The following is a 26,821-nucleotide window of genomic DNA, read 5'->3' as shown; positions in this document are numbered from 1 at the left end:
GTTGAATATTGCTTGCTTGCACTTTCCAGGTGTTCTTAAAGGTCACTAGAGACTAGAGCTCTTTACTATACGTTTACATTGGGCAATAAACTGAGCTTCTGATATTTTTGTGGTTGTGGAGTATGGAATGAGTATTTTGCTTGTAGGTTTAATTTTTTGTTGACAACAAAATTGAGGAAATGTGTCAAGCGAACTTGACTTTGAACAGTTGGGATACAGACCTTATTTAATCTGGCAATTGCTCTACTGTCTTTTTTTTTTTTTTTTTTAAGAGTATATGAGATGAAAGCTTAGAAAAAAATACCTATGTGGTATTGATTATGCCTGCCAACACATGGTCAGTACAAGTCTTGTTAACAGATAGATGTACTTGCTTCTGGAAGAAATGGAGTCTCTGCCTCCCCCAGTCCTGCTCAGTGTTATCACAGTTACTGTTTCTAGGTATGATCCTTTCACTTGCTTTTTCATATTTAAAAGAAAAACTTAGTTGGAAAAGTTCTGAAGACATAGCTTTTCTTTTCTTCCCCCCTTCTGGTTGCATTCCTTCTGATGATAATGTTCAGGTCTATAAATCAAAAGTTTCTCTTTTAGTCTAGTCATCAATACAGGGCTCATTAATAATTTATAAATGTCAAGATGAGGATGAGGCCTATGGAAAAACCTGCAGTTTTGCACATAATATTTAATAAAATTTGCATTTTAAATTGTAATGCTGTAGATTTAATGTGTGTATGTTTTAACATAAACTATTGACAGCATTACTAAGCTTTCGTACTCCATTCTTTAAAGGAACATGATACTTAGTTTTTCTCATTTTGGCACTTATCTCTTGGAGCCCTTTGTTGCAAATTAATGGGTTTCTCAGTAATGACCTTCTTTCCAAGATCTTGACAGACACTTGCTTTACAGAGGTGCCGTACTTATATTGGAAATCCCTAATGTGGACTTGATGGCTTTCTCTTTTCATTCCCAGGTGGACCTGGTCCAAGAGGTAAATAATTTTTTTTATTAGAGAATATGATAGAAGCTGAGCAGGACTGGGATATATTATAGGCGATGTGGGCCTATTGTATCATCCTTTAAAGTTTGTTGTAATAAATAAATTAAGCTCCTATATTATAATAGGGACTTATTCTTGAATGTGTATCTGTTCTTATCAAGAGGAGGGTGAAAATGAAAGATTGTTTTGTCTTCCATATGAGTTTACTCTGTGTACTGCTGAGTACACATATTCAAGGTGGTGTTGTTGTTTGCTTTGTTTTGTAGACAGAATTAGAATTTGACCCTGAGGGGCGCCTGGGTGGCACAGCGGTTAAGCATCTGCCTTCGGCTCAGGGTGTGATCCCCGCGTTATGGGATCGAGCCCCACGTCAGGCTCCTCTGCTGTGAGCCTGCTTCTTCCTCTCCCACTCCCCCTGCTTGTGTTCCCTCTCTCGCTGGCTGTCTCTATCTCTGTTGAATAAATAAATAAAATCTTTAAAAAAAAAAAAAAAGAATTTGACCCTGAGCTAATGGTATTTAAGATTTTTTTTGTGAACACCTAATAGAAGGGCACTGGTATATTCTTAAGCTATTTTTATTTTGCAAAGGAATTCTTTAAAAACTGTGATGGTACAATAGGGTTAAACATTGGGGCCTGAAGCCACGTATGGTATATCTGAAGAGCTAGAGAGGTTACTGCTGACACTTGCAGTAGGAACTTCAGGTGACACTCTATAGGTCTGTGCTGTACCATGCCTCCTTTCATAGTTTCCTTCTTTCCACTTATAGTTTCTTCATTTTCAGGTTCTGAAATGGAAAGTGTCCATGTGGCTCTTGCACCCACAGATTTGACTGTTGTGCTTTTCAGCTTCTTGCTGTATGTGTCATATATCACTTGACTGCTCTTGGCATCTTGGGTACCCTTCTTGGTCATGGAGAGTCTTTAGTGCCGAGAAAAAGTTAGCAGTGCTGCTATCATTGCTGATGAATGGTGGCAGCTAGATAATTATATGTAAGAATGCTTATTTAAAAATGTAGACTGTCTTACTGGGCAGTGACCCTTCCGCTCCTTTTATGGTTATTCTTATTCTGAATGTTAATGTAATCAGTCTTTTGGTGCCAACAAGTACAGGGAATATAAAACAGTCAACTGTGGAACCCGTTTGCACTGTTCAGATTACCTGGAATTCATGCTTCCCACTCTTTCACATACATAGAAGATGATATTTGTATAGCATACTGGGTAAAATGGAAATATTTTGGGGGTGCTTATATGGGACTGTGAAAAATTCATTGTGTATTCTCTAGTATAAGATAGGAAATAACAATGAGGGAAGATAATAAACATTGAATTTATCTAAAATATCCAATAAAGTGTCTTCCAAATTTGTAAGGGAAAATTTGAGCATCTTTTATGAACCATACATTTTTATTGTATCGTATTCTAGGCATAAAATAACTACATTCAATTTCTGATAAAGACTTTTTGATGAACATCTTTTCAAATTCTGGAAGGTCACCATTCATGTAAGAATTTGTTCATAGAGGAGGTAGCAAACGACAGAAGAATATTGCATTTTCTCTCATTGTTGGAAACATCTTTCGTGTCCTTAGCCAGAATTTGGTAATTTGATCTTTTAAAATTATGTTTCCAAAGTATGATTTTTTAAATTTGGCACTCTTTCCTTTCCTTCATTGATCAGTGTAATCATAATTTTCTTGCTAATGCACATAGATTTTGAATCTAGGTAAACCTTTTATGTTAAATATTTTAAAATAATACACCTTCCCCTCCCCTTCTTTGACTTACCAATTCTTCTTTAGGATTCAAATTATGACACCAACTAAACATCACTAATGAGCCTATTAAACTTCATTTTTCTGGAATTGAACTTCTGTTTTGAATTCATATACTTAATCACTACATGTTTTCTTTCTCTCTTTTCATGTGGACCTTACGGTGTTCACTTTAGGGCCTCAGAAATGTTACTTAAGGAAGTAATTTTTAAAATCCATAATTCTGGGGCGCCTGGGTGGCGCAGTCGTTAAGTGTCTGCCTTTGGCTCAGGGCGTGATCCTGGTGTTCCGGGGTTGAGCCCCACATCAGGCTCCTCCGCTAGGAGCCTGCTTCTTCCTCTTCCACTCCCCCTGCTTGTGTTCCCTCTCTCGCTGGCTGGCTCTCTCTGTCAAATAAATAAATCTTAAAAAAAAAATAAAATCCATAATTCTTTTTTATTAATTTGCAAGGTGAGAACCTTTCAAATAGCATACTCCACCCCCAGGTCTTCATTTGGACAACAGGTGTATTTCTCTTTGAAACGGGGTGGGGGGGGTGTTCCTTTCTTTCGTCTTTCTAGAGTAGAAACCAGCTGAGACTATAGCAGCCTAGATTTTATTAAATGCAGCATTTGGTAACATCATTAATATGGAATCTGTCTATAGGCAACTGTTACGAATGTATGGGTTTCTCTGTGAATAAACCATCTATTGTTTTCATTTTGGGATTTTCAGAACATGGTCCTGCTACAATCTTGCCACCATCCTGTCACTGCAGCCTCACTGGTCATTCACAAATTTATTTGGCCTCTCAGTGGTGTCTTATTTGCTGCAAACTATTTTCTTGCCACCTTGAGTATTTTATCCCCATATTTCAACCATCCTTTCTCATGATTTTTGGTACTACTTGTATGGTTAGGACTCCTAGATTTACATGCCCAGACCTTTCTGACCTCTCAGCTCTGCTTATTATCTACTAGGCATTTAACACGTTTCAAACAGAATTCCCAGTTTTCCTTCTTGGCCCAGGATCAGAAATGACAGCTCAGTTGCTCAGGCCTAGTTCTGGGCCCCTTCTTTGTCTCATACTACACCAATCTGACAACATATTATGATGGCTTTCCTGGAACAACCTGTCTACGTTCTGACCTCTTCTAGCACCCATACATGAGCACTGCCTGCCTGAATCCATGGTTTCCTACCTCGACAGCAGCCAGAGGGAATCTGTTAAAATGTAACTCAGATAGTTAACTTCTCTATGCAAGACCCTACAATGGCTTTTCTCTTATTTCAGTAAATGCTCCCAGCTTCCTCTTCATCTCTGGCTTCCTTCTTGTCTTCACTGCTTCAGCCACCTTGGCCTTTTGCTACTGTTTGGATATGCCACGCATGCTTCTGTCCCATGCCTTTGTCCTTGCTTTTCTGTCTGCCTGGAATGCTTTTCCAACCCAGCTAACCACACAACTTGCTCACTTACTTTCTTTAGGTCAAATGACCCCTTATCAGTGATTACCTTAAATAAACTAACAGCCTTTCATCCCCTTAGCTCCGCTTTGCTTTTCTCCATAGCACTTACCAGCAGGTAATATACTATGTATTTTCTTGTTTGTTGCCTGCTTTCTCTCTCCTTTCTAACTCTCAGCTCTCTCTGAGGTTAGAGATTTTGTGTATTCTGGTCACACATGTATATTTGCTGAATTAGTGGAAGAAGTAACCAAGAGTCTGCTCTGGACTTTGTGTTTATTTGACAATCAGTGTTACAGCTACAACATCTAAGTATTGTGGTCCAGGCCATGGGACTCCCAGTACTTGCTCCTCACTCACTGGTTGCCTGCATCTGCAATTGAGTAATTCCGGTGGCTCTTCTGCTTTTCTCTGACCTCAGGCTAACAAAGATGGCAGGGTAATAAATGTGGTCAACCTAGAGAGAATCACGCCCAGTTAGAATAGCTCATACATAGAAAATGGCCAGTTGAGTTTTGGCTTAGACTCTGCTTTTAGTCAGGGCTACTTTTCCTTTTCATCTAAGACTCAGATTCTAAGTGTTTTTAGAAGGACTGCTCCAGTGAGTTTTATGATTCTTTTTTTCCCTTGATATAATTTGTACCCATGGATTAGAAGTGCATTATGAGTGCTTTTGGTTTTTCAAATGTGTGTGAAGTGTAATTGTATTAACTATAAAATTCACCCTGTCATTACCTTTCATCAAACGCTGAGTGCTTTTGTGCCATGGTTGCGAATTACTTTGAATCTTGGAGCTCTGCAGACTTAGAGCAACCCTGTCCAAGTTACCTACTTCTGCACATGTTGGGTAGAGATGGTAAACCTGACCACATATTCCTGTGTATTAAAGAATATTGTGGTCCAAAGAATGTTCTCTTTCATTCCTAGCATTACATGAAATAAAACTTCTCCTTCTGTATGTTTAATTAACTATGCTTTTACAGCTTTAAGAGGTGGTTTTACTCAATTGCAGAGGTAAAAGCTCCTCCTTATTTTAGCCAGATGTATCTTTTTTCTTAGCTGTAGTAAAGCTTGAGTTTCCTCTTACTCGTTTGTAACACTGCTGTTTCTGTGTTTGAATAGCTTTATTGAAATATAATTTACCCATTTAAATTATGCATTTAAGGGCTTTTAATATATTCACAGATAGGTGCAACCATCACCGCAGTCAATTCTAGAACATTTTTATCACTCCTAAAAGGAACCCCATAACTATAACAGTGTCATGACCACCCCCCCCATCACTAATCTGCTTTCTGTCTCTGTGGATTTGCCTTTCCTGGGCATTTAATATAAATGGGATCATATGATATGTGCACTTTTGTGACTGGCTTTTTTTTTTTTTTCATGTATCATAATGTTTTCCAGGTTTTATCCATGTTGTAACATGTATCAGTATTTTACTTTTTATTGCTGAATAATATTCTGTTGTGCGGATGTACTGTAGTTTACTTATCCATCTGCTTAGTTTTCTGTTTATGGCCGTGCTTTGGGAAAGTGAGTTTAGGAATTCTATCCCTTTTCATATCAGGGTCTTGGATTCATAGGCATTTGGTTTCCTTTGTACTTGGCATTGTGGACATCAGGTTTTCTCTTTAATTGTATGATAACAGAAACATCCACTCGACCCCATAATCAGACAAGTCACCGATGAGAAATATTACTCCTAACAACCTTCAGGGCTTGCCAGGAAACATCAAGATTTCAGGATATGTTACTTCTGTTTTCCTAATTCAGCTTCAGACACCTGTGTAATTACTATTTCAGGCAATGCTTTGAATTAGTCTAGCTTATTTCAGAGAACAAAGAACATGCCATCTTATAGTTTTTGTAATAGTGTTACCTTTATGGATTGCATATTAGTTAAGCATAATTATGAACAAAGCAACACACATGCTTATTAATCCCTTGAAATCTCTGTGATAGACAAATAATTTTATTTGTTTAAAGCAGTGGTTCTCAACTGTAAGCAACTTTGCTTCCCAGAGGATAGGTGGCAATATTTGGAATTCTTTTTTGTTGTCCTGATTGGAGCAGAGGGTTGTGCTATTAGAATCTGCATGGGAAGAGACCCAGGGATAATGCACAGGACAGCCTCCCCGCAACAAAGAACGATCTGGTGCCAAATGTTTATTGTGCCACAGCTGAGAAGGCCTTCTTTAGAGTGACCATTGAATTTTCTTTAACCCACTGAGCAGAAGTGACACAACTGTAGGCAGTGTGGAAGGCAAAGAATTCTGTATGTATTTGGTAGAACTTCACATTTAACAATATAGGAAAGCAGTTGCTTGTATTGAATGAGTTTGTGTTCTTTTTTGTTTTTTTTTTTAAGATTTGATTTATTTGTCAAAGAGGAGGAGAGAGAGAAAGAGAGAGAGAGAGAGAGCACAAACAGGGGGAGTGGCAGGCAGAGGGAAAAGCAGGCTCCCTGCTGAGCAAGGAGCCCAGTGTGGGACTCGATCTCGGTACCCTGGGATCATGACCTGAGCTGAAGGCAGCCGCTTAACCGACTGACCCACCCAGGTATCCGTGTTTGTGTGTTCTTTAAAGAAAGGGGTGATTGATTGGGTAATTAGTGATTTATTTGTTTACTTGTTTATTTATGGAGACCTTCTTGGGCACCTCATCTTTGGGAATTCCTTATTCCTACTTCAAATAAAAAGATTATATATTGTTATTTAATTTTAATGAGTTGTTAATTGTAATCTAGTGTTTTGCTGGTTTGGGTGCTTTCCCCACCCTTTGCAGGTCCTCTGTTTTTTTATTGTTATGTCTTTTTGGAAGAAATTAATTGTCAAGAGTCCACTAATCTCCATTCTTCCAGTTTTTCCCCCAAGCTTCTGAGGGAGGAAGTGTTACTCTAAGCATTACATCCACTTCTGAATAAGGGCCATTCATTCGGCAGGTCCCTCTGTTTTGATACCGCAGAGGTCCCTCTTTGAATTTGACTAGTGCATCCCATCTCAGTTATTTATGTTCTTTCAATGAGATACATGTTCCGGGAGTGAGTATATGAACTCAGAATTGATTGAGTTTAAATATTCATTAACCCCAAATGTAGATAATTGTTGGAGGGACATGTAGAGCCAGTCATTTTGTTGGGTTTGTCAGGTGGAAGAATTTCACAACCCATTTATTTTTACACAGAAGAACTACTCTTAGTACCACATCAGTTTCAGATAAAACACAGTTTTACTTCTGCATGGGTTCACAGACCTGCTGACCCCGTATTTCAGTGTTACCTTGCAGGTTCGTCAGTGATTTTTCTGCCATATTTTGAGGTATTCTTTGTAGCAGGTTGCTGCTTACGAGAATACCTTATTTCTTACCCAGTGAGGACAAGTGTTAGAGTGACATTTCCCTTTTCAGAGCAAAAGTCATTACATTTTCTCTCCCAGGATGTTGATATGAAAAGGAACAGGAGAAGAAAATTGGTTTCCCTTTGAAAGCAAGTTGCCCAGCTGTAGCATGCCTTTTTGGTGTTCTTTTGCATGCTGGCTGCAGCTGCTTCTCTTGGAGGCAGGACCCAGCAGATGGGGTAGCTTTCTTGGGTCTTCCGCATTTGGACCATCTCATTTTGTTCCTAAAGGAGAATGCTAAATGCAGAAATGGCAAAGGCAGAAGTTCTGGAGGTGCTTTGGTTCCTGATCTAGGCTTTCAGAGATAGCGGATTTGAAAGCAAGCTTGTTCAGATGGAACTAACAACTCTTAATGGAAAATATCTCTAGTCAGACAAGATGAATGTTTCCAAAATGCTATTTTCATCTCGAGAGCCTGCAATGACACCCTGTTTGCTTAGCCTACTGTTTTGGATAACTTGGATTTTAAGGATGGGCATTTAAGGCAGTATGGCCTCGTGATTAAGAGTTACAGGCTCTGGAGTCTGCAGCCTGGGTATATATTCTAGATCTAACACGTAACTGTGTGATTTTGGTCTCCTTGCTCAGCTTCTCTGTGCTTGCTTTCGCATTGGAAAATGTACGTAACAATAGTAGCTACTGAATAGAGTTAGGTTGATCATATGACCTGGTTTATATATGTTTTTTCTTGAACAATTATTAATCTAGAGAAGAATAAATGAATTAACATGTAAAATGCTTAGTGCATGATTAAGTGCTCAGTGAGTGTTAGTTAGCTGCTTTATTATTTTAGGAGCCTCCATTAACTATCCCCCCTCATCCCCCCAAGCTTATTTCCTACTGGTTTTTCCCTGTAGTTCCCCTTAAGGATGGTGATTTAATCTACCGCTCTTCTTACTGTACTTTTTTGCACCTGGGATGTTTTCTGTATCTTTTTGCTCGTCCCTACCCTATTCTGGTTTATGATCCAGCCCAAGCATCACTTGTTGCTCATGAAATATTTTCTTTCCCAAATAAAAGTCTTATCATAGTGCTCTCTTGACTTATCTAGCTCATGCGTGAAAGGGAGGGCAGGAAAAGGTAATTTATTGCTCATCTTTATATACCAGAGTCAGGATCTGAGAGTACAACAGACGGCAACAAAAGTCAAGGGTCAATTTCTCATGGAGCGTCTAGTTTCTAGACAGCTGTTAATCAAATCACACAAATAAATGTGAAATTATAGTTGTGGAAAGTGTTGCAAAGGGATTTAGCCTAGTCATTTTGGACAGGAAAGGACATCTCAAGGAAGTTGCTGTTGAGCTGTGACCTGAAGGAAGAGTAGGAGATGCCTAGGCCAAGAAAGGAGAGGAGCATCACAGACCAGAGGAAGAACTTGAGCGCAGTACTCCCTCCGGGTAGGAGGGAGTGTGGTGTATTCAGGGAGCTGAGGGAAGGAATGCCAGAGTGGTGCGAGATGAGTAAGGTAAAAAGGTAAAGGGCTCTTGGAGCACCTGTCTGGCTCAGTCAGAGGAGCGTGCAACTCTTGGTCTTGGGGAGTTGTGAGTTCAAGCACCACCCTGGGGGTAGAGATAACTTAAGAAAAATTAGAAAGAAGTAAAAGGGCCTTGCAGATCATGTTATGATTTGGGTTTTTAGCTAACAGAAGTGGGAAGTCATTCAATGACCATTTTTAAGGTGTGGATTTACATAATCACATCAGCCTTTTGAAAGGTGCGTGCACCCTGGCTATAAAGTGTAGAAGGAGAATTGTAAGGGTTCGTAGGAGTGTATTTGAGGAGAAGCCAGTTGAAGTGGTCCAGAAAAGCCATCCTAGGAACTTTAACTGAGGTTGTGGTGTTGGAGGTGTCCTGAAGTAGAGGAGGTTGAGAGAAATTTATAAGGTAACAGTGACAGGATTTGTTGATGCCAGGATGAGAGGTAGGCGCTAATGATGCTGCCTGGGTGTCCAGCTTGCATAACAAGCGTGGGCAGGGGCACCAGTCACTGAGAAGAGACCATTTAGAAGAGGGGCTCATTTGGGGCCGGAGTGTGCCTTTAGTTTGGATGTGTTGGGGATACCTTTGAGCCCTGCAGGAGGAGACTTGAGGTGGACAGTTTTCACTGTGCTGACGTTTGGTAGACATGTACGTTTGTGGATCACCTGTGTGTTTGTGTTGCCTGTGGGCTGATGGACATGTATGATGGAAGTCGAGGATGAGAAAGGGACCCCACATAGTGCCCTGTAGAACTCCTGCTCTGGCTGGCGGGGTACTGGGGGCAGAGGATCAGGTAGATAGGCCCAGGAGAGGACCTTGCCAGGTAAGCCAAAGTCAAGCAGCCTTCCCAGAAGGAGGATGTTTGTTCAGCCCCAGGATGCTGAATGGTCAAATGCTAATGAGGTTGACACTCTCCAGTGGATTTGATACAGAGAGGAAATTGCTTTAGTCGGAGTTGTTTCAGTAAACATGATATGATAGCCATGGTCCTTGTCAGTTAGTGGAGAAAGGACACAGGTTAGCAATGGATGATGGTAGTGGGATCAGCAAGGGCCCTTTTACAGGCAGAATGGGGAACAGTGGGAGCCTTCCTGGAGTTAGGCAGCAGAAATGCCTGAAGCCCTGAAGGTGCGCAGAGGTTAGGCAGACCAAGGGGAAGGGATGCGTTTTCTAAGCTCGTGGGTTCCTGAGATGGAAGGAGGTGCTTTGAGGTGGCTGGAGCATACAGGAGAGGTGGAGATGGAGATGGAGAAGCAGAGGGGGCAGTCAGAAGGTAAAGGTCTATACAGTCTTTGGAAAGGAATGGCGGAAAGTGAATTGTACTTATTTTAAAGGCTAGATTGTGTGGGGGTGTGAATTATATCTCTGTAAAGCTGTTTAAAAAAAGTGGTGCAGTGTCAGACATGCTGGCTGGCTGCATTGCAGGATGAATTGGAAGGAAGGCAAAAACAAGCAAAATTTTAGTCACAGAGATCAGTTAGAAGGCAGTTGTATTAATCTGTGTGAAAGATGATGATGCCTTGTTAGAATCAGCAGGAGCAATGGGTAAAATTATAGAGATATTCAGGATATGACTGGTAGACCCTAAGAGCTGAGCAAAATGCCTGGTGTGTGGTGGGGCATTTAGCAAACACAAATATTTCTTGATCTGGCTGAACGAGGAAGAATTAATTGTACTTCACTAGCTGCATTTGGTGAGTCAAGTGTCCTACAGAATTTGGCTTAAGTTATTAGCATTCAGGGAGTGAGAACTCAGGAAGGAGTGGCAACTTTTCATGGATAAGTGAGTTTTACATGATCCCAGAGAGTTTTTTTTTTTTTTTAAATTTTTGTCATTTGTAGTCCATTTTACACGATTTAGTTCTCGGTTGTACAACAGAATCCTCCCCCCCACGCGCCACAAGAGATACTAAGTTCTTGAGGGTGGGGGATAATGTTTGGCTACGTTTGTATCTTGCATAGCAGATATATTATTGGGTATTATCTACTAGTGAGAGTTTCCATCTGTAAAGCACTTCACAGTCTGTAAGTGCGTACTCATATGGTCTGCTTAATTAACTTAATTCTCATAGCAGCTCTGTGAAGTAGCAGGTGATGGTCCCTGTTTCACAGCAGTGAAACGGATTCAGAGAGGTAGAGTGATTTGCCCAAGGTAGTTCAGTACATAGCAGTGGCAAGAACTTGGGTCTTGGCTTCTCAGTCCAGCTGGGACTGCTTAAATAGTGTCAGGAAATGGTTTTCTTAAAGTGAGGTTTGGGCCCTGAGCATGACAGAAATTTTGGCACTTTATCTGAATCGGTTCTGATAAGTAGTGTTGAGGGGTTTGTAGGCGGTTGGTGGCTTCACTTTGAAGAGGCAAATGATGTTTATGTGGAAGGTGAAGTAACTGAAGTTAAGAAGAGTACTTCTGTGTCACTGGTTCCTGAAGGCCTTTGACTCGGATTAGCTGCGAACACAGCTAGACCAGCTGACCAGATTTTACCAGTTAAGATAAAATGATGAAGTGCAACCTGATAAATGTAGAAACTAGTGAGAGGAATATATGTTTTTTTAATGAGTCCTAGGGGTACTGCTTTTAGAAATGTATAAGTTGTAGGTCTGTTTTGAATATCCACTCTACTCCAGCATGAGTAATAAAGGTTTTTGTGGGTTTAAAAAATTTTATCAGAAAAACCATGCACATTCACTTCCTTGCTGATCTCATTCAATCTCATGGCTTTAAAAACTAAATTAAAAAGTAAATTTTTATCTCCAGCCTGGACCTCTGCCTACTGAAAAACTTTATGTGGTTTTTATAGGCTTTTCAAACTTAGCATGTTCGTACCTGAGCTCTTAATCTTTCTTCCAAAACTTATATAATGCCCACTTCATCATCGGCTGCTCTTGCCAGAACCCTTGGAGTTGTTCCTGACTTCTTTCCCTCACACCTCACCTCCCAGTTTGTCAGCACATCCAGTTTGACACTTGCCTTAAAAATACATAGAAAATAAGACTCCTCCCCTTCTCTGCTCCTGCCATGCTGGTCCGTCCCAGCTACCTTTGCCTCTTACCTGGCTTGTTGCAGTAAGCCTCCCTCCTCTTCATGCTGCAACCCCTGCATCCCTTTAGGTTTTTTTCCCAATGACCAGAGTGATCTTAAACACAAGTGAGATCATGTCTTTCTCTGTTACTCAGATCCCTGCAGTGGCTGAAGTGTCATTGGAGTCACTTCATGTCACTTCGTGGCACTTGAGTAAAGGCTCCAGTGTCCTTACACTGGCGTACAAGGCAGGATCCAACCCCCCTTCACCTCTCTGAACTCATCTCCCACCACTCTCCCTCTTCCTCATGCCACTGCAGCCCCATCGGCCTCCTGTGTCTTGAGTGTGCTCAGCTCACTTCTGCCTCTGGACATTTGCACCTCCTCTCCCTCTGCCGGAATGATCTCCCTTCATGTGCCCTCATAGCTTTTTCTCTAACACGCTAGCTCGGGGCAAAGCCTGAGGCATTCCTTCACCGTCATTTAAAATTGCAATTCTCCCACACTCTGTGTCCCCCCATTGGATTCCCCATTTAAGATCTTTCCATGTACTGTATATATATCATTCTTTTGATTATGGTCTTTCTCCACTCCCTGGAACATCAATTCCACAAGAGCAGGGAAGTTCGTGTGTAGTTCTCTGCTGCTTTCCTTACACCTAGAGCAGTAACTAGTATACAGTAGGCATTTGGTAGACATTTGTTCAGTGAATAGATGGACTGTTGTGAGTCTGAACATGTTCTAGATTAGATTTTCTTTTTCTTTCTTTCTTTCTTTCTTTCTTTCTTTCTTTCTTTCTTTCTTTCTTTCTCCTTCTTTATCTTCTTCTTCTTTTTTTTTTTTTTTTTGTTATTAAAGTATCTTATAGGGGTGCCTGGGTAGCTCAGTCATTTAAGCGTCCAACTCTTGATTTCGGCTTAGGTCCGAACTGATCCTTGGTGTCGTGGGATTGAGCCCTACATGGGGCTCTGAGCTCAATTCGGAGTCTGCTTGGGATTCTCTCCCCCTGCGCCACCCCCCCCCCCGGCTCACACTCATGCGCACGCGTGCTCGCTCTTGCTGTTTCTCAAATAAATAAAAAAATAAAATCTTAAAAAAATTTTTTTAAAGTATCTTTTACTGGTTTTGTTTAACTAGATGGAGCAGTGGATCGACAGAAATACCTTCAATATTTTTGTCTTTGTTACTGGACAAAAATTTCTTTTGGGGAAGGGAAGGGCAAAGTGAGTGTGTTTCCTAAATCTGGGCAACTTATCAGCCCGGATGCATGCAGGAAAAGTTAGCACTTATGAAGAGCTGGTGACCTTGGGGGCACAGATAATGACCTGACTAGTAGGTTGTAATCAGATCAGATGGGGTTTACTTTGGCAGAATCATTGGCTGTATGGCTTCATGCACGTGATTTCTTCTCCGTTTCCCTTCTGTAGTCTATATAAGGTGGGGATGGTGACTTCTGTCTGGTTCATTTCACTGAGCTGTTGAGAGAAAGAATTGAATGAGATCATGGCAGAAACCTGCTTTGTAAACCCCTTATTGTTAACAAAAATGCTGTTGTTGTATTGGTAGATCATTTCTAGCAAATTGAAGTGACAACTACACATCTCATTGACATCTGGTTTCTCTCTGGGTCCCTTTCCTCAAATGTCACATTATTATTGTGTGTTGGTCATTGTATAATGAGGCTCAAAAATATTCTGATTAGTATGGTAAATGCAGAGGAAAAAAACCCATACATCCCTGTTGCACTGTATTTTAGAGCCAAATGTAAATGGTAATTGGTTGACTTTTTCTTTGGAGTATCACTGTTCTTAGTTACCTGAAAGTTGGGTACACACACGGGATTTTATTTTGTGGATGCCCTCTCTGTTGTTTCTTGAATTTTCTTTCTTGCTTACTCTTGGCAGAAATAACTCAAATTTCTTTGTAAATAGAAACTAGTATGTGATTTTGTAAGGAGTAGTGTTGAATATACAATTTAGACTTAATATTTCTTTCCTTTTTGAGTACTGAAATAATATTTTTACATAATTTTCTGGTTATCTCGTTAACCCTGGAGAGAATGATCTTTTCCTTAAATTCATCAGTTGTCTGTCCTTGAGCTATATCTAAGAGGTTTTCAGCCTAAGCTCCTTGTTCTTTTTAGATTCCCAGTAGACCTTGGTATGTTTTCAGTGTCAAAGAGGAATGTTTTAACAACGGTGTTAGCTGATAGTTTTCTTTCTTGCATGATTGGCTTGTTCATGCTTTAAACTTAAGCCCAGTGGAGAAAGTAATATGTCTCTTTGTGTATTTTCATTTGCTAACACTAGTGGCCTACAGGGACTTGGGAGTATATTACTGTCTGTTTAGCAGATGATTCATCTAGGCAGAACTTTTGCAGGCACTAGGATAATTTTTCATTTTCTTGAAATATGTTTAGAAAATTGAAATCCTATCTAGAAGCATATTTCTTTGTAGAAGGAAGTAATCAACGTCTGTGCTACATGCTTACTCCCTTCTGACTTTGCTTTAAATTGTCAGCATTATTGCTCGTTCATAGGTCTGTCTCCCATAGGCGGTTGTGAATATTTTATATTTTCTTGAATGCCTAAGGATATTTGAGGTGCTCATGGAGAGGTCTTTTCTGGTGTCAGATTTGACCTAACAGTTTTGGAGAGAGTATATGATAATTTTTATGGTTTTGGCATGACCAAATAGAATTTTCTCTGTGTTTAAGGCATGTAATTGCAAGTTGATTTGTTTATTGTTGTCTAAGTAAAGAGGACCAATCTTTTGTTTGTTTGCATATGTTGTTTTCTGTCTGGCCCTAGTAACATAAGAAACAGATGGTTCTCATATTGATCAGTTCCTTGCTTTTTTCTTTTCTTTTCTTTTCTTTTTTTTTTGGCATTAGAACATTGAGGGTAAGGACTCTTTGAATTTTTCCCTATTGTATCTTCAGTTCCAAACACCTGGCACATAGATAGTGTTTAGTATAGATCGTTGAACAAATGAGAGAAGATGTTGAGGAAGATGATACAGGAGGGCAAAAGATAAATTACTGGTAATTATGACTGTCCCCAAACTGACTTGTAAACGGAACAGTCCCTATCTGTCTATCATTGTCCTACACCCGCCCTGTAAAATTTTTATAATAATTGTGTTGTAAAATTTTTATAATAATTGTGTTGGGTTGGAATTGGAGAATCTCTCTTCTCATTGTAAAACCTTGAAAACTTGAGTCTTTCCTTGTTGGGCTTAGTTCTACAGAGGAGTTTACTAGGGAAGTTATTAATAGTGGAAATTTGAAAGAATTTAAAAGCCACCTAATATTCCCTAAAGATGGAAGGTTGTTTTTGAAAGCTGTTTTGTTTTGTTAAGGCAGAGATAATTCAGAGAATACCATTTTTCCTGTAAAATAACTAGAGTAGTAGACTTAGAAGATGGGAAAAATAGTAATTGAGGGCAAAAGAATCTTGCTTTGAGGGTCTTTGCTTTTATTTGAGTCAGTGCCTGTGTTTATTCTTAAGAGGAGCTCTGGAGATTTGGAGATGTGGCTAGAAAGAGTCTTCAGAAGATAGTTCCCTGTGAGAGACATCTTGAGACATTTTTCCAGGCTATCCAAATTATTTTTCCCCCACGTGGAAGTAGTTTTAGTATATAGGTTCTTGCCCTTGTAAATTAATATTTTGGGTTATGAAACTCCTTTTGTATAATTACAGCCATTATATGTTATGTATTAGGGTACACTTTGCTTTTTCCTTCAAAAGAAGAAAAACAATTGATGTGTACAGAAAGTATGGTTTACTATTATGCATTGAGATGTTTTCATTATTGGTGTGGTGGTAAATCCCAAACCATACACTAGCTGAGGCCAAAAAGCTTTATCTACTTAAACTTTGTCTCACTTGTCCTAACTTTTTTCCTATGGTTTGGCAGATTTTTGGGGCTAAAACATGAGTAAGAGATTCATTTAACAAAACATTATTTTAGGAAGGAAATATGAGAAAATGTTAAAGTAACATCAGTTTCTCTTTCTGTCTTTTCTTGCCTAGCGTTTTAGAAACGTTGGGGTAGTTGGAGTGGTTGGATTTTCCCTGGAATTGAGTGAGAAATTCAGAAGACTGAAGCCCAGGCTTACTGTCTACCTTTCACGGAGGCCTAGCCGTGAGAGGACAGAAGAAGGCACGTGGCGAATCATGACAGCTGACAAAGACAAAGACAAAGACAAAGAGAAGGACCGGGACCGAGATCGGGACCGAGAAAGAGATAAACGAGACAAAGCAAGAGAGGGTGAGAATTCAAGACCACGCAGGAGTTGCACCTTGGAAGGAGGAGCCAAAAATTATGCTGAGAGTGACCACAGCGAAGATGAGGATAATGATAACAATAGTGCCACCACGGAGGAGTCCACGAAGAAGAACAAAAAGAAACCACCGAAAAAAAAATCTCGTTATGAAAGGACAGACACTGGCGAGATAACCTCTTACATCACTGAGGATGATGTTGTCTACAGACCAGGAGGTAAGGAGCACAGTGTTTGTGGTGGAGAAGTGACATCAGCATTTACAGGCCTCTTTACACATTAGGGAAGGCAGGGGATCCAAAAAAGGAGATAGTAGTTTTGGGTAGGAAACACATTAATCCACTTTGGGGCAGTTGGATTTACTGGCTTCTTGCTCGTGTCTACCTCAGCTTGGTCTTCTGTCCTAGTTTGTGTGTTTGTCATTTCTTTCCTCGTGTCCTTGTGCTCTACCTCTTGCTCTTTATCTTCAACACCCCTGCAGAATAGAATACATGGTAGGGTAAGTAAACCTTAGTTGAGATTCTTAGAAGCAGGATGTTTCACATTAGCTGCAGGAGTGAGCAGAAGCTGAAGAAGTATTTTTAAAAGCCTTTAGACCAAAGTTTATTTCTCTGGTAACCTCCTTTTCCAAGGAATTGAGCTTCAGAATCTCTAACCAATGATAATAGATGAAGACAACTAACTTGCTTTGTTTACCAGAAAATGTACTATAGTTGACTCAGTGTATTGAGGTTTATAGCATTGTTCGGAGAGAGACAGACCAGCCTTCAGATGAGATGCAGGGAAACCAGTGATTGAGAACCTTCCGGGCACCCGCAAAACTTTCTCCCCCACCTTTTGGAAAAGATTTATTTATTTGAGAGAGAGGGAGAGAGAGTAAATGTGTGTATGAGTGGGAGAAGGGGTAGAGAGAAGAAGGGAGCGATTCCCAAGCAGACTCCCCGCTGAGCTGGAATTGGGGCTGTGTCCCATGACCCATGAAATCATGACCCCAGCTGAAATCACAAGTCAGAGGCTCAACAGAGTCACCCAGGCGCCCCATAGAACTTTTCTTTTCTCATGTCAGGTATTGTGTGTGTGAAGGTATTTTTCTTACAGAAGTCAATAAAACTAGCTAAAGTGGTTTTGTTTGAATTACTTGTAATGCTGAGAAGTGACATGAATTTCATGAGGTGTAATTAAGAGATTAAAAGCCTCCTGGTTTGCTGTTCTTCCAGGAAAGAGAAGTTAAAGAAATTATATTATGTCATTAACCTGGTACAGTTGTTTTACTGAGGAGTACTCTAACTTTTCTGAACTTTGTGTAAAGTACCAGATTTTTTTCCCCCTGTATAGGAATTTGTTCTGAATTTCAAAAGATAAACAGTATTAGAACTTATATAAACTTGTAGTCACAGCTTTAATTTATTGATGATTGAGGAGATACTTATGTGACATAAAAGTATAGCGTTAGGTTTTAGGTGAGCGAGAGCTCTGCGGTAGAGATCTAGTAATGTGTGGGTTACGATATTGTCAGTGTCTATGATTTAAAAGACTTAGATATTGGACAGTAAGAATATCTGAGCCACTGAAGAATATCTCATTATAGAGTTACTATGCATTACATACATCAATCTATTCCATTTTAAATCGCGAGAAAGGAACAGAACGTGTTAACTTCTTTAGATACAGATTAGAGTATCATAACTTAAAAATAAGGAAAGATCTTGTTATCCTTTTCTCATGATATGTAACAATTCAGTGTGATAATGTGATCGTCTGGATCATTGTCAAAAGGCCTACTGCCTTGTGCAGTACCGAATACCCACCTTTCTCAAGGGAATGTTACTCCTGTGTCAGTGCTGATACTTCCCTCAAATATTTGTAGTCAGACATGAGTGGGAAGTGCCTTACATACTGTCCCTGTCATAAGAGATTCATAGTTAATGACCCTGAGATGTCCTGCAGTTCAGGAAGCCTTTGTAATGTTAAAAAAAAAAAAAACAAAACCACCAAATCTGCTGTTCTTCCCCATTTATGGGATGGTGGCATCCTGTTTCTGCTGATTATGTCTCTAAGGGAAACCACTTTTGAGGAAACGGGTTTGGGTGCCCATTGATCTTGCACCTTTTAGTGGATAGTAGAAGCCCTTCCTGCTTGATGTATGGAAGAGTATGTGAAGGGATGTCACTCGGGGCTTGTTTACAAACAGTGAGTTCTTGAAGTGTTTTGGAGTTGAACTGAGTAATTTATGAAGGCAGGCATTGTTTTGTAAATCTTGAGGACCTTTGTGAAATATGAAAAAGATATGTTCTGTCCTGAAGCTAAATATAAAGAATCTATGAAAACCAAAAGTGATGTGAAATTTTCTGTGACACTCAGAGCATAACCACTTTGTGTGAGGTGCCCCTTGTACTCAGGTGGGTGACAGTGTTGTGGCCTGGGGTTTGCACATTGCCAGGTCCAGTGGATGTGTGTCTCTTTGGTTAGGAGACTGACCTTGACCTCTCAGTGTTCTTCAGATTATTTGGTCTGAGAAGAATGAGATTTTATTGAGAAAGTGATATTATTTAGAGTTTGTTACTAGCTAAAATTTAATCTCATGCATAGTCACAACCAGCTCTTTTTTGCCCCTGCTCCTCATCTCTGTGGAGTTATTTCTATTTTGTCCACAGGAGCTCAGCTTGACTTGAAGTTGCTTATTGCTCCTGTTGCCTCCTGCTTCAGGCCATTTGCACTTGCAACTTGCTCTTGCCTCAGGCTAGCGAACCTCTTCTCCATACACACACAGACAGACTTACTTAATTCCTGTCCTTCTTTCAGTGCTCCCCTTTCAGAGTTACTGCCTTTCCTCTCCCAAGTTACACAGATTTCCTTAATAAACACTGTCATAGCATTATGAATCTTTTCTAGAACTTACAACTAATAATTTTCTTTTTATTTCTGTTATTTTAGGATTAATATCTGTCTCTCTCTTCCATAAAGGCTTAAAATCTGCTTTTCCTTATCATTGAATTCCTGGCACCTATGACAGTAATGTACACATAGTGTGTATTTTTAAATATTTGTTGAATAAATTTCTGAAAACTTTTCAAACATTTATTGACTGATGAACGATGTCCAAGTTAGAATAATAGAATGGATGGATGAATAATGGCATAGGTTAGAATATGGAAGTCTGTCTTGAATCATTTATTTGCCAATAAAGACTTACCATAAAAACCAAAACAAAAACCTTGTAGGGCTCTATTATATATTGCCCCCATGTCTAATCTAACTTCTTTGTTGTCTATCAACCATTACTCTGCTTTTGAGATGACTGTCACGGTAACAAATTGATTTATTACAAAGCTGTGTGCAGCCAGATTTCCCCTTATGGGCTTCTTTAGCATAGGATATTGATTTCTAAAGTTTGCTGTGGGTGGCATATTAATTTCTTTCCACTATTTTCTCCCCCTCCCCCCAGCTTTACTGAGATATAATTGACATCTAATGTTGTTCAAGATGTACAATGTAGTGATTTTAAATATGTGTATATTGCAAAATGATTACCACAATAAGGCTAGTTAACACATCCATCACCACACATAGGTACTATTGTGTGTGTGTGGGGGGGGGTGAAAACTTAATCTACTTTCTTAACTTTCAAACATACAAGGCAGTATTTATTTTTTTTTCTGTACAGTTTATTTTTTTATTTTTTTTTTACAATGCAGTATTTTTAACTTCAGTCACCGTGCTGTATATAATATCCCCAGGACTTTTTCATCTTTTAACTGGAAGGTTGTACCCTTTGACCACCTCCACCCGTTCCCTCCATCCCCCCCACCCCCCTCCCTGTGGCAGCCACTAATCTGGTCTCTGTTTCAGTGAGTTTGGTGTTTTTAGATTCCACATGTAAGTGACGCCATGCACTATTTTGTCTTTTTCTGTCTGTTTGCCTTAGCGTGATGACCTCAGGGTTCATCCAGTTCTCAGGATCCCCCCTCCCCCACCCCTTTTTTTATTGGCCAGGTAACATGTATCTATATATGACGTTTTCTGGATCCATTCATCCATTTGCAGTCACTTAGGTTGTGAATAATGCTACAGTGAACATAAGGGTGTGGATGTCTCTTCTAGATAGTCATTTCATTTCCTTCAGCTAAATACCCAGTAGTGGAATTGCTCGATTGTATGGTGGTTCTGTTTTTAGTTTTTTGAGGAACTGCCATTTTCTTTTTTCCCCCTTTTTTTCTTTTTTAAAACTTTTTTATTATGTTATGTTAGTCACCATATAGTACATCCTTAGTTTTTGATGTAGTGTTCCATGATTCATTGTTTGCGTGTAACACCCAGTGCTCCATGCAATACGTGCCCTCCTTAATACCCATCACCGGCCTATCCCAATCCCCCACCCCCTCTCCCCTCTGAAGCCCTCAGTTTGTTTCCCAGAGTCCATTGTCTCTCGTGGTTCATTTCCCCTTATGATTACCCCGCCTTCATCCTTCCCTTCCTTCTCCTACCGATCTCCCTGCTATTTCTTATGTTACATAAATGAGCGAAACCATATGATAATTGTCTTTCTCTGCTTGACTTATTTCACTTAGCACCAAACCATTTTCTGTAGTGAGTAGCTGTACCCATTTACATTCTCACCAATAGTGTATTCACTATTTTCAGTTAGATACCATGATTTTTTTTTTATTCCTGATCATGTAATACAGTCAAAAAATCAAATTCAAATTATTGAGAGATACTTTTTCATTTTGGCTTATCAGTTTGCTTGCTATTTTGATAAGGAAACATGTTCTTTAAAAAAAATGCCTGTTAAGTTGGTTCTGCGTTTCTTGTATTTTGTCATATCCACTGCTACTTCTGTTTGACTCTCCCATTTACCCTCGATATATTCCTAGAATAACAGAGATCTTCAACATATACATGGGGTGGGGGAGAAATAAAGATTCGGGATTTTCAAGTTATGTCTGTTTTCCTTCTACCTTTATGAAGAAGTTTGTTATTTTCATGAAGATAAATGTTATATATAGAAGACAAAGAACTTTAAGTTTGTGGTTTATGAAATCTTAGGTGAAATAAAACATTTCCTCTTTTTATTTGCAAAATTTCCCCCTTTATTAGGAACTGGGGACTTGAACTAGAAATTAGAACTGAGTATACATTGAACATTGAGGTGTTAATTTCCTTTGATGCAAATGGAATTTAAGCTGGAAAAAATCCAAACTAAACAAAATAAAACCTGGGAATCTGGTTTGAATGAGAATGGAATGTACATATTTTTGAACGACTACTGCAGTTAAAAGTAGACTATTAATTGAGCATAATGTTGAGTAGACACAAGAAAGTCTAACACTGTATGATTCCAGGAAGAGCACCTTCCAGGGCCTGGTCATGTTCCTTTTCATGGTGACACTGCCAGTTACATGGGTTTATTTGCATTGTGGGAGTTTATCATGCTTTGCGCTTTTTATGTATGTGCTATACCTCAATGAAAAATTTACTTAAAAAGTCAAAACATGAAACTATTTTCCTAGTGGATAATTTCCCTTTGAGTCGAGTTCCTAGTTAAAGAGGGAAGAAAGTCCCCAGTGTTTTAACAAATGGCATGTCTTAACATTTAGCTACTGATTGTTCTCTGAGGGGTTGCACTCTGACCTGGTAAGAGCCTGACTTTGGTTTCAAAGGCTTGATTCTCCGAATAATTGAAAACTTATCTATGGCAACTGCTAAGACAAACACTAGAAATAAACACTAAAATAAAATAAAATAAAGCAAAATAAAATTCTGCCATTTGGTGTTCCAGTACATAAATTTTTGGAGAAAATAAAACTGCATTTGATCTGTATCTTTTTATCTGTGTCTCTTGTACTTGTTGAAGAATTTTAGGTAGATGTGACACGCAAATGAAGGTGTCTTGTGGCATTCTTATTTTGGGTTGAGGCACAAATTTTTCTGATGATTGCAAGAATATTTTTTGTGTAATAAAAAATATAAACTCTGGATAAAGGAACCTTTAGGCTCAGCTTGAATGAAAGTGGTTTGGCATGTGTTACAGGTTTGTTTGCAGTCAATAAACCCAATATTAACCTGCTTAATGCCTTCCCGTGGATCCCTTGTTGGCAGTAGGCTCAATCCCAAGATCTTCATTGGCATGCCGGACTCTGCTGTGATTGCAGTCTGCATAATCCTCTTTAGACCTTTTATTTGGGAGGAGGAAGCACAGTGAGGCAGTGTATGCCTTTGCTAGGGCTGCCTTAACAGAATACCACAGACTGAGTGGCTTACGCAACAGAAACATATCGTCTCATAGTTTTGGAGGCTAGAACTTGAAGATCAAGGAGTCAACAGGGTCATGCTCCTTCTGAAGGCAAGAGGAAAGATCTGTTTTTTCAGGCCTCTCTGAGCTTCTGGTAGTTCTTTGACTTGTGCTAGCATACCTGCAGTCTTCATATGGCATTCTCCATTTGTGCCTGTCCCTGTGTCTGCCCAAATTTCTCCTTTGCATAAGGATACCAGTCATGGTGGATTAGGGCCCTCACCCATGCTACATATGGTTTTAGGGTCCACCTCATTTTAATTCATTACATTTGCATTGATTCTTTTTCCTCTTGTAAGGTCACGTTCTCAGGTATTGGGGGTTAGGACGTCACATCTGAATTTTGGGGGATACAATTCACCCCGTAACAGGTAGGAAGAGCTTTGCTGCTAGGTAGTCTCAGGTTTGAGTAAGCACATCAGCTTTCTTAGTTATGTGTCCTTAGAACAGTTGTGAAAATTTCTTGTTTTTAATCACATTCTAGTGTGGTTTTAGTGGTAGATTACATTAATTTTTTTTCCTGTTTCTTTTTTCTTTTTTTTTTTTTTAAGATTTTATTTGTCAGAGAGAGAGAGAGCCCCAGCGAGCGCATAAGCAGGGGGAGCAGCAGGCAGAGGGAGAAGCAGGCTCCCCTCTGAGCAAGGAACCTGATGTGGGACTCAATCCCAGGCCCCTGGGATCATGACCTGAGCCCAAGGCGGATGCTTAACCGACTGAGCTACCCAGGCGTCCCATCTTTTTCCCGTTTCTATTGAAATTTTATTTCATCTTTTTCTGAGTCTCAGGAAGTGATTGCGTTTTAGCACATATTAGGATGTTAGCAAATTCTGCCTATGTAAAAGAATTTTTTAGCACATTAAGAGCTATTGCTTCATCTCTATGAGGGTAAAAGGAACAAGGGAAACTGTTCTAAAGTTACTGTAACAAAAAAAAAGGAGAGTGAAGGAAAATTTGAGATTAATTAATTGTATTTTTTTTTATTTCATAAGGAAAGGGTCATTAAGTATAATGAAACATGTGCTCTAGATATTTGGTGCTCCAAGTGTTGGCCACAGATTGGTATCCCATGAGAGTTGGTTAGAAATGCAAAATCTCAGGTTCCACAGCAGATCTGCTGAATCAGAGTTTTTGTTTTCATAAGATTCCCAGGTGATTTAAGTACACATTGAAGTTTGAGAATCATTGATCTAGACCAGTGCTTCCTAGTCTTTTTCAAGTTAATGTACAAATAGAAAATGAGCGCATTGCCCTAAGGGCTGAGAGGCCAGCATCCCAGCACACCTGTCACTTATTTATGGCAGACTAGAGTTTAGTCTGCTCCAGAAACAAAAAAAGAAGAAAGAAAAAGGTGGTGGGGAAGGAAGATACACTTTGATGGCTTGAGATTTTTATGTGAAATAAAGCACATATGGTTCGGGAGGAACAGAGCAGTCGACTAGTCAGTTGGGAATGATTTGGATCCTGTACAGTGCTTGATTGCAGAGGGAACTGCGAACTTGGGTGGAAGCAGACACATAAGGGAGTGAGGAAGCTGTAACCATGGATGATAACTAACGACCGTGTTTAAAGCGTCTGCTGTTTCCAGTACTGGGCTTAATTTACATGCGTTGTTGCTAGTCCTTTAAAAAGTCTTTGTTTCCCTGTTATACAGATAAGGAGAGGAAGACACAGAGGTCAGTGCCACACGTGGGCCTGTGACAGAATTGTTAAAGCCAAGAATGGATGGACATTTGCATAAAATACTGAAGATAAAGCCCAAAACACACCTTTGGAAAGAAAGAGATAGACCCATTTCTTGGAAAATGCAAATGATAGAATTACTTTGCTGGTTTTTGTTTTTGTTTTTGTTTTTTTTTCCCTGCTCCTAAAATTTAGCTAACATCTTGCCCGCTTTTGGAAATTTTCTTTCAGACAGACAGACAGACACACACACACACACACACACACACACACACACACACAGTGATGTTTAAAAGGTAAATGTGGGGCGCCTGGGTGGCACAGCGGTTAAGCATCTGCCTTCGGCTCAGGGCGTGATCCCGGCGTTATGGGATCTTATGGGATCAAGCCCCACATCAGGCTCTTCTGCTGTGAGCCTGCTTCTTCCTCTCCCACTCCCCCTGCTTGTGTTCCTTCTCTCGCTGGCTGTCTCTATCTCTGTCGAATGAATAAATAAAATCTTGTAAATAAAAATAAAAAAATAAAAAGGTAAATGCATAACAATTATGGGAAGTAAGCTGAGCCAGGAGAGATAAACTGTCCAGAATATTTAGGCTCATGCTGATTACTGGATTTGAACCCTTAACTTAGCAACTGAAAGAGAAATACATAGTTTTCGTGATTTAATAAAAGTGAGCATATTGTCTTTCTTAACCTTTTTTTGAATGCAAAACTGGAGAACATTGGCCACATCACACACACACAAATAATTTGTTGGTAGGGTAACTCACAGATTGGGTGGAAACCTCCCTGGAATGAGGGCAGTTCTTATTTTTGGTCAGGGGAAACTACTGACCATTCTTTCTGGTGCCACCACTGGAATAGGTGCCGTTAAGCATTTTGCTGACTGTTCTTGCTGTCCCTCAGTTTGAGGCACATTCCTGGAAGAGTAAATTCAGTTGGTCAGGCTTGAATTGCATGTCTGTGTCTTGGATAAAAAAAGACAGAAACCTCGATTTATTGCTCCCCCTAAAACTGTACATTCTAGGGCTTAAGGTAATTCCCCACAATGAAATTAAGGAGCCTTTCTGTAGGGGAAATAGATGAGAGCCAGCCAGAAAAATGACACATGTTCAGTGTGCCACTTCATCAGGAGACTCTCACTGTCGCACTAGATTGAGTGAGAATTTGTAACAATGTATGGATATTTATAGTTGGTTTTGCTGTATATGTGATAGGTAAATAGAGGACTGATGTCGATGGCTGGCTCATAAGCAACTATTTCTAGGCAAGAGGAGTGTGAATAGAGGGGCGTAGATTATAACATATAATTAATTACATAGTATAATATAGGGTTATATTTTAGCAGGAAAGGAAAAAGTAGGTGAGAATTTAAACCTTTAATTTTACTGTTGCACTGGTATGAGCCCTTTCATCTCTATGTAAAATGAAGTGAGATAATGAGTACCTGTACCCTAGGGCTCTATCTCTAGAGAGGTGCAGCCCACCCTACCGGCTCTGGCTCTGGTCCTGACCCCAGCGGTTGCCTTCCCTGCTGTGCTCAACTTCACAAAAGCCCCAGTTAATCTGTATTGTTTTGGTGCCTTCAAGCCAGAATCTGTTGCTTTTTTTTTTTTTTTTTGTTTTTAAGAGAGGGAGAGGGTGGGAGGCAGAGGAAGAGGGAGACTCTTAAGCAAGCTCAACGCCCAGTGCGGAGCCCAGTGCGGGATTCGATCCCACAACCCTGAGATTATGACCTGAGCTGAAAACAAGAGTCGACGCTTAACTGACTGAGCCACTCAGGTGCCCCTTTATGTATTTTAAATATTTCCTACAGCAGCCTTCAGCCACTCTGGGGTGCCTGCCTGTAATGTCTTCTTTCTTGAGGTATAATTATTGATTGGAGGAAATGTAGTAATATGATTTCTGAGCTCTGTAGGTTTTGAGGAATCTGCCCCTTTCCCTGTATTTTATATAAGCCCTTTTATTTTTAGGAGCATTTTCTGCAGAACTGCAACATGATACGTAGTATTATAGTAGAAGTTATCTACATAAGTTACACTGAATTAGGATGTATTGTAAAACTGTGTACTCCAAAAGAAACAAGAATGTTTCACATATGGCCATTTAAAAATCACCCTTGGTAATGGCAAGAACATTTTAAATGCTAATTCTTTGAAACCATTTTTGTGAGCAACGAATCATCAAATTCAGAATGTAGCTTTCTGGCTATCTACTCATCTGTTTTCTGGATCCCACATTCTAGGCACTTCATCATTTGTTTCTAAATACTTATAGGCATAGGCAGGGGTAGTGACTACACTTGAGGGTTCACCCTGTGTTTCTTCGGCAGACTCTCTTGAACACCATTGTCTCAGCTATGTCTCCTTTAGGAGTTGGGTAGTAAACACATGTACAGAGCAGTTTGATCTAGGAACTTTCTTGGGAAGGGTCTTTTAAGGCTGATAT

The 26,821-nt window shown here is 39.7% G+C and overlaps 1 protein-coding gene across 1 annotated transcript in view; it reads left to right on the top strand.

Moving 5' to 3' along the window:
• RERE (arginine-glutamic acid dipeptide repeats) overlaps nt 1–26,821 on the top strand; it is a 409,222-nt gene that overhangs the window by 135,324 nt on the left and 247,077 nt on the right. The window contains exon 2 of the mRNA XM_040645735.1: nt 16,151–16,619. Coding sequence (XP_040501669.1) covers nt 16,295–16,619 — 325 coding nt within the window. The 5' untranslated portion in view covers nt 16,151–16,294. The remainder of the gene's footprint in view (nt 1–16,150; nt 16,620–26,821) is intronic.

Source organism: Ursus maritimus, unplaced genomic scaffold (assembly GCF_017311325.1).
Source record: "Ursus maritimus isolate PB19 unplaced genomic scaffold, ASM1731132v1 scaffold_32, whole genome shotgun sequence".
NCBI lineage: Eukaryota > Metazoa > Chordata > Mammalia > Carnivora > Ursidae > Ursus > Ursus maritimus.
This window is presented reverse-complemented; position numbering and strand designations above follow the sequence as displayed.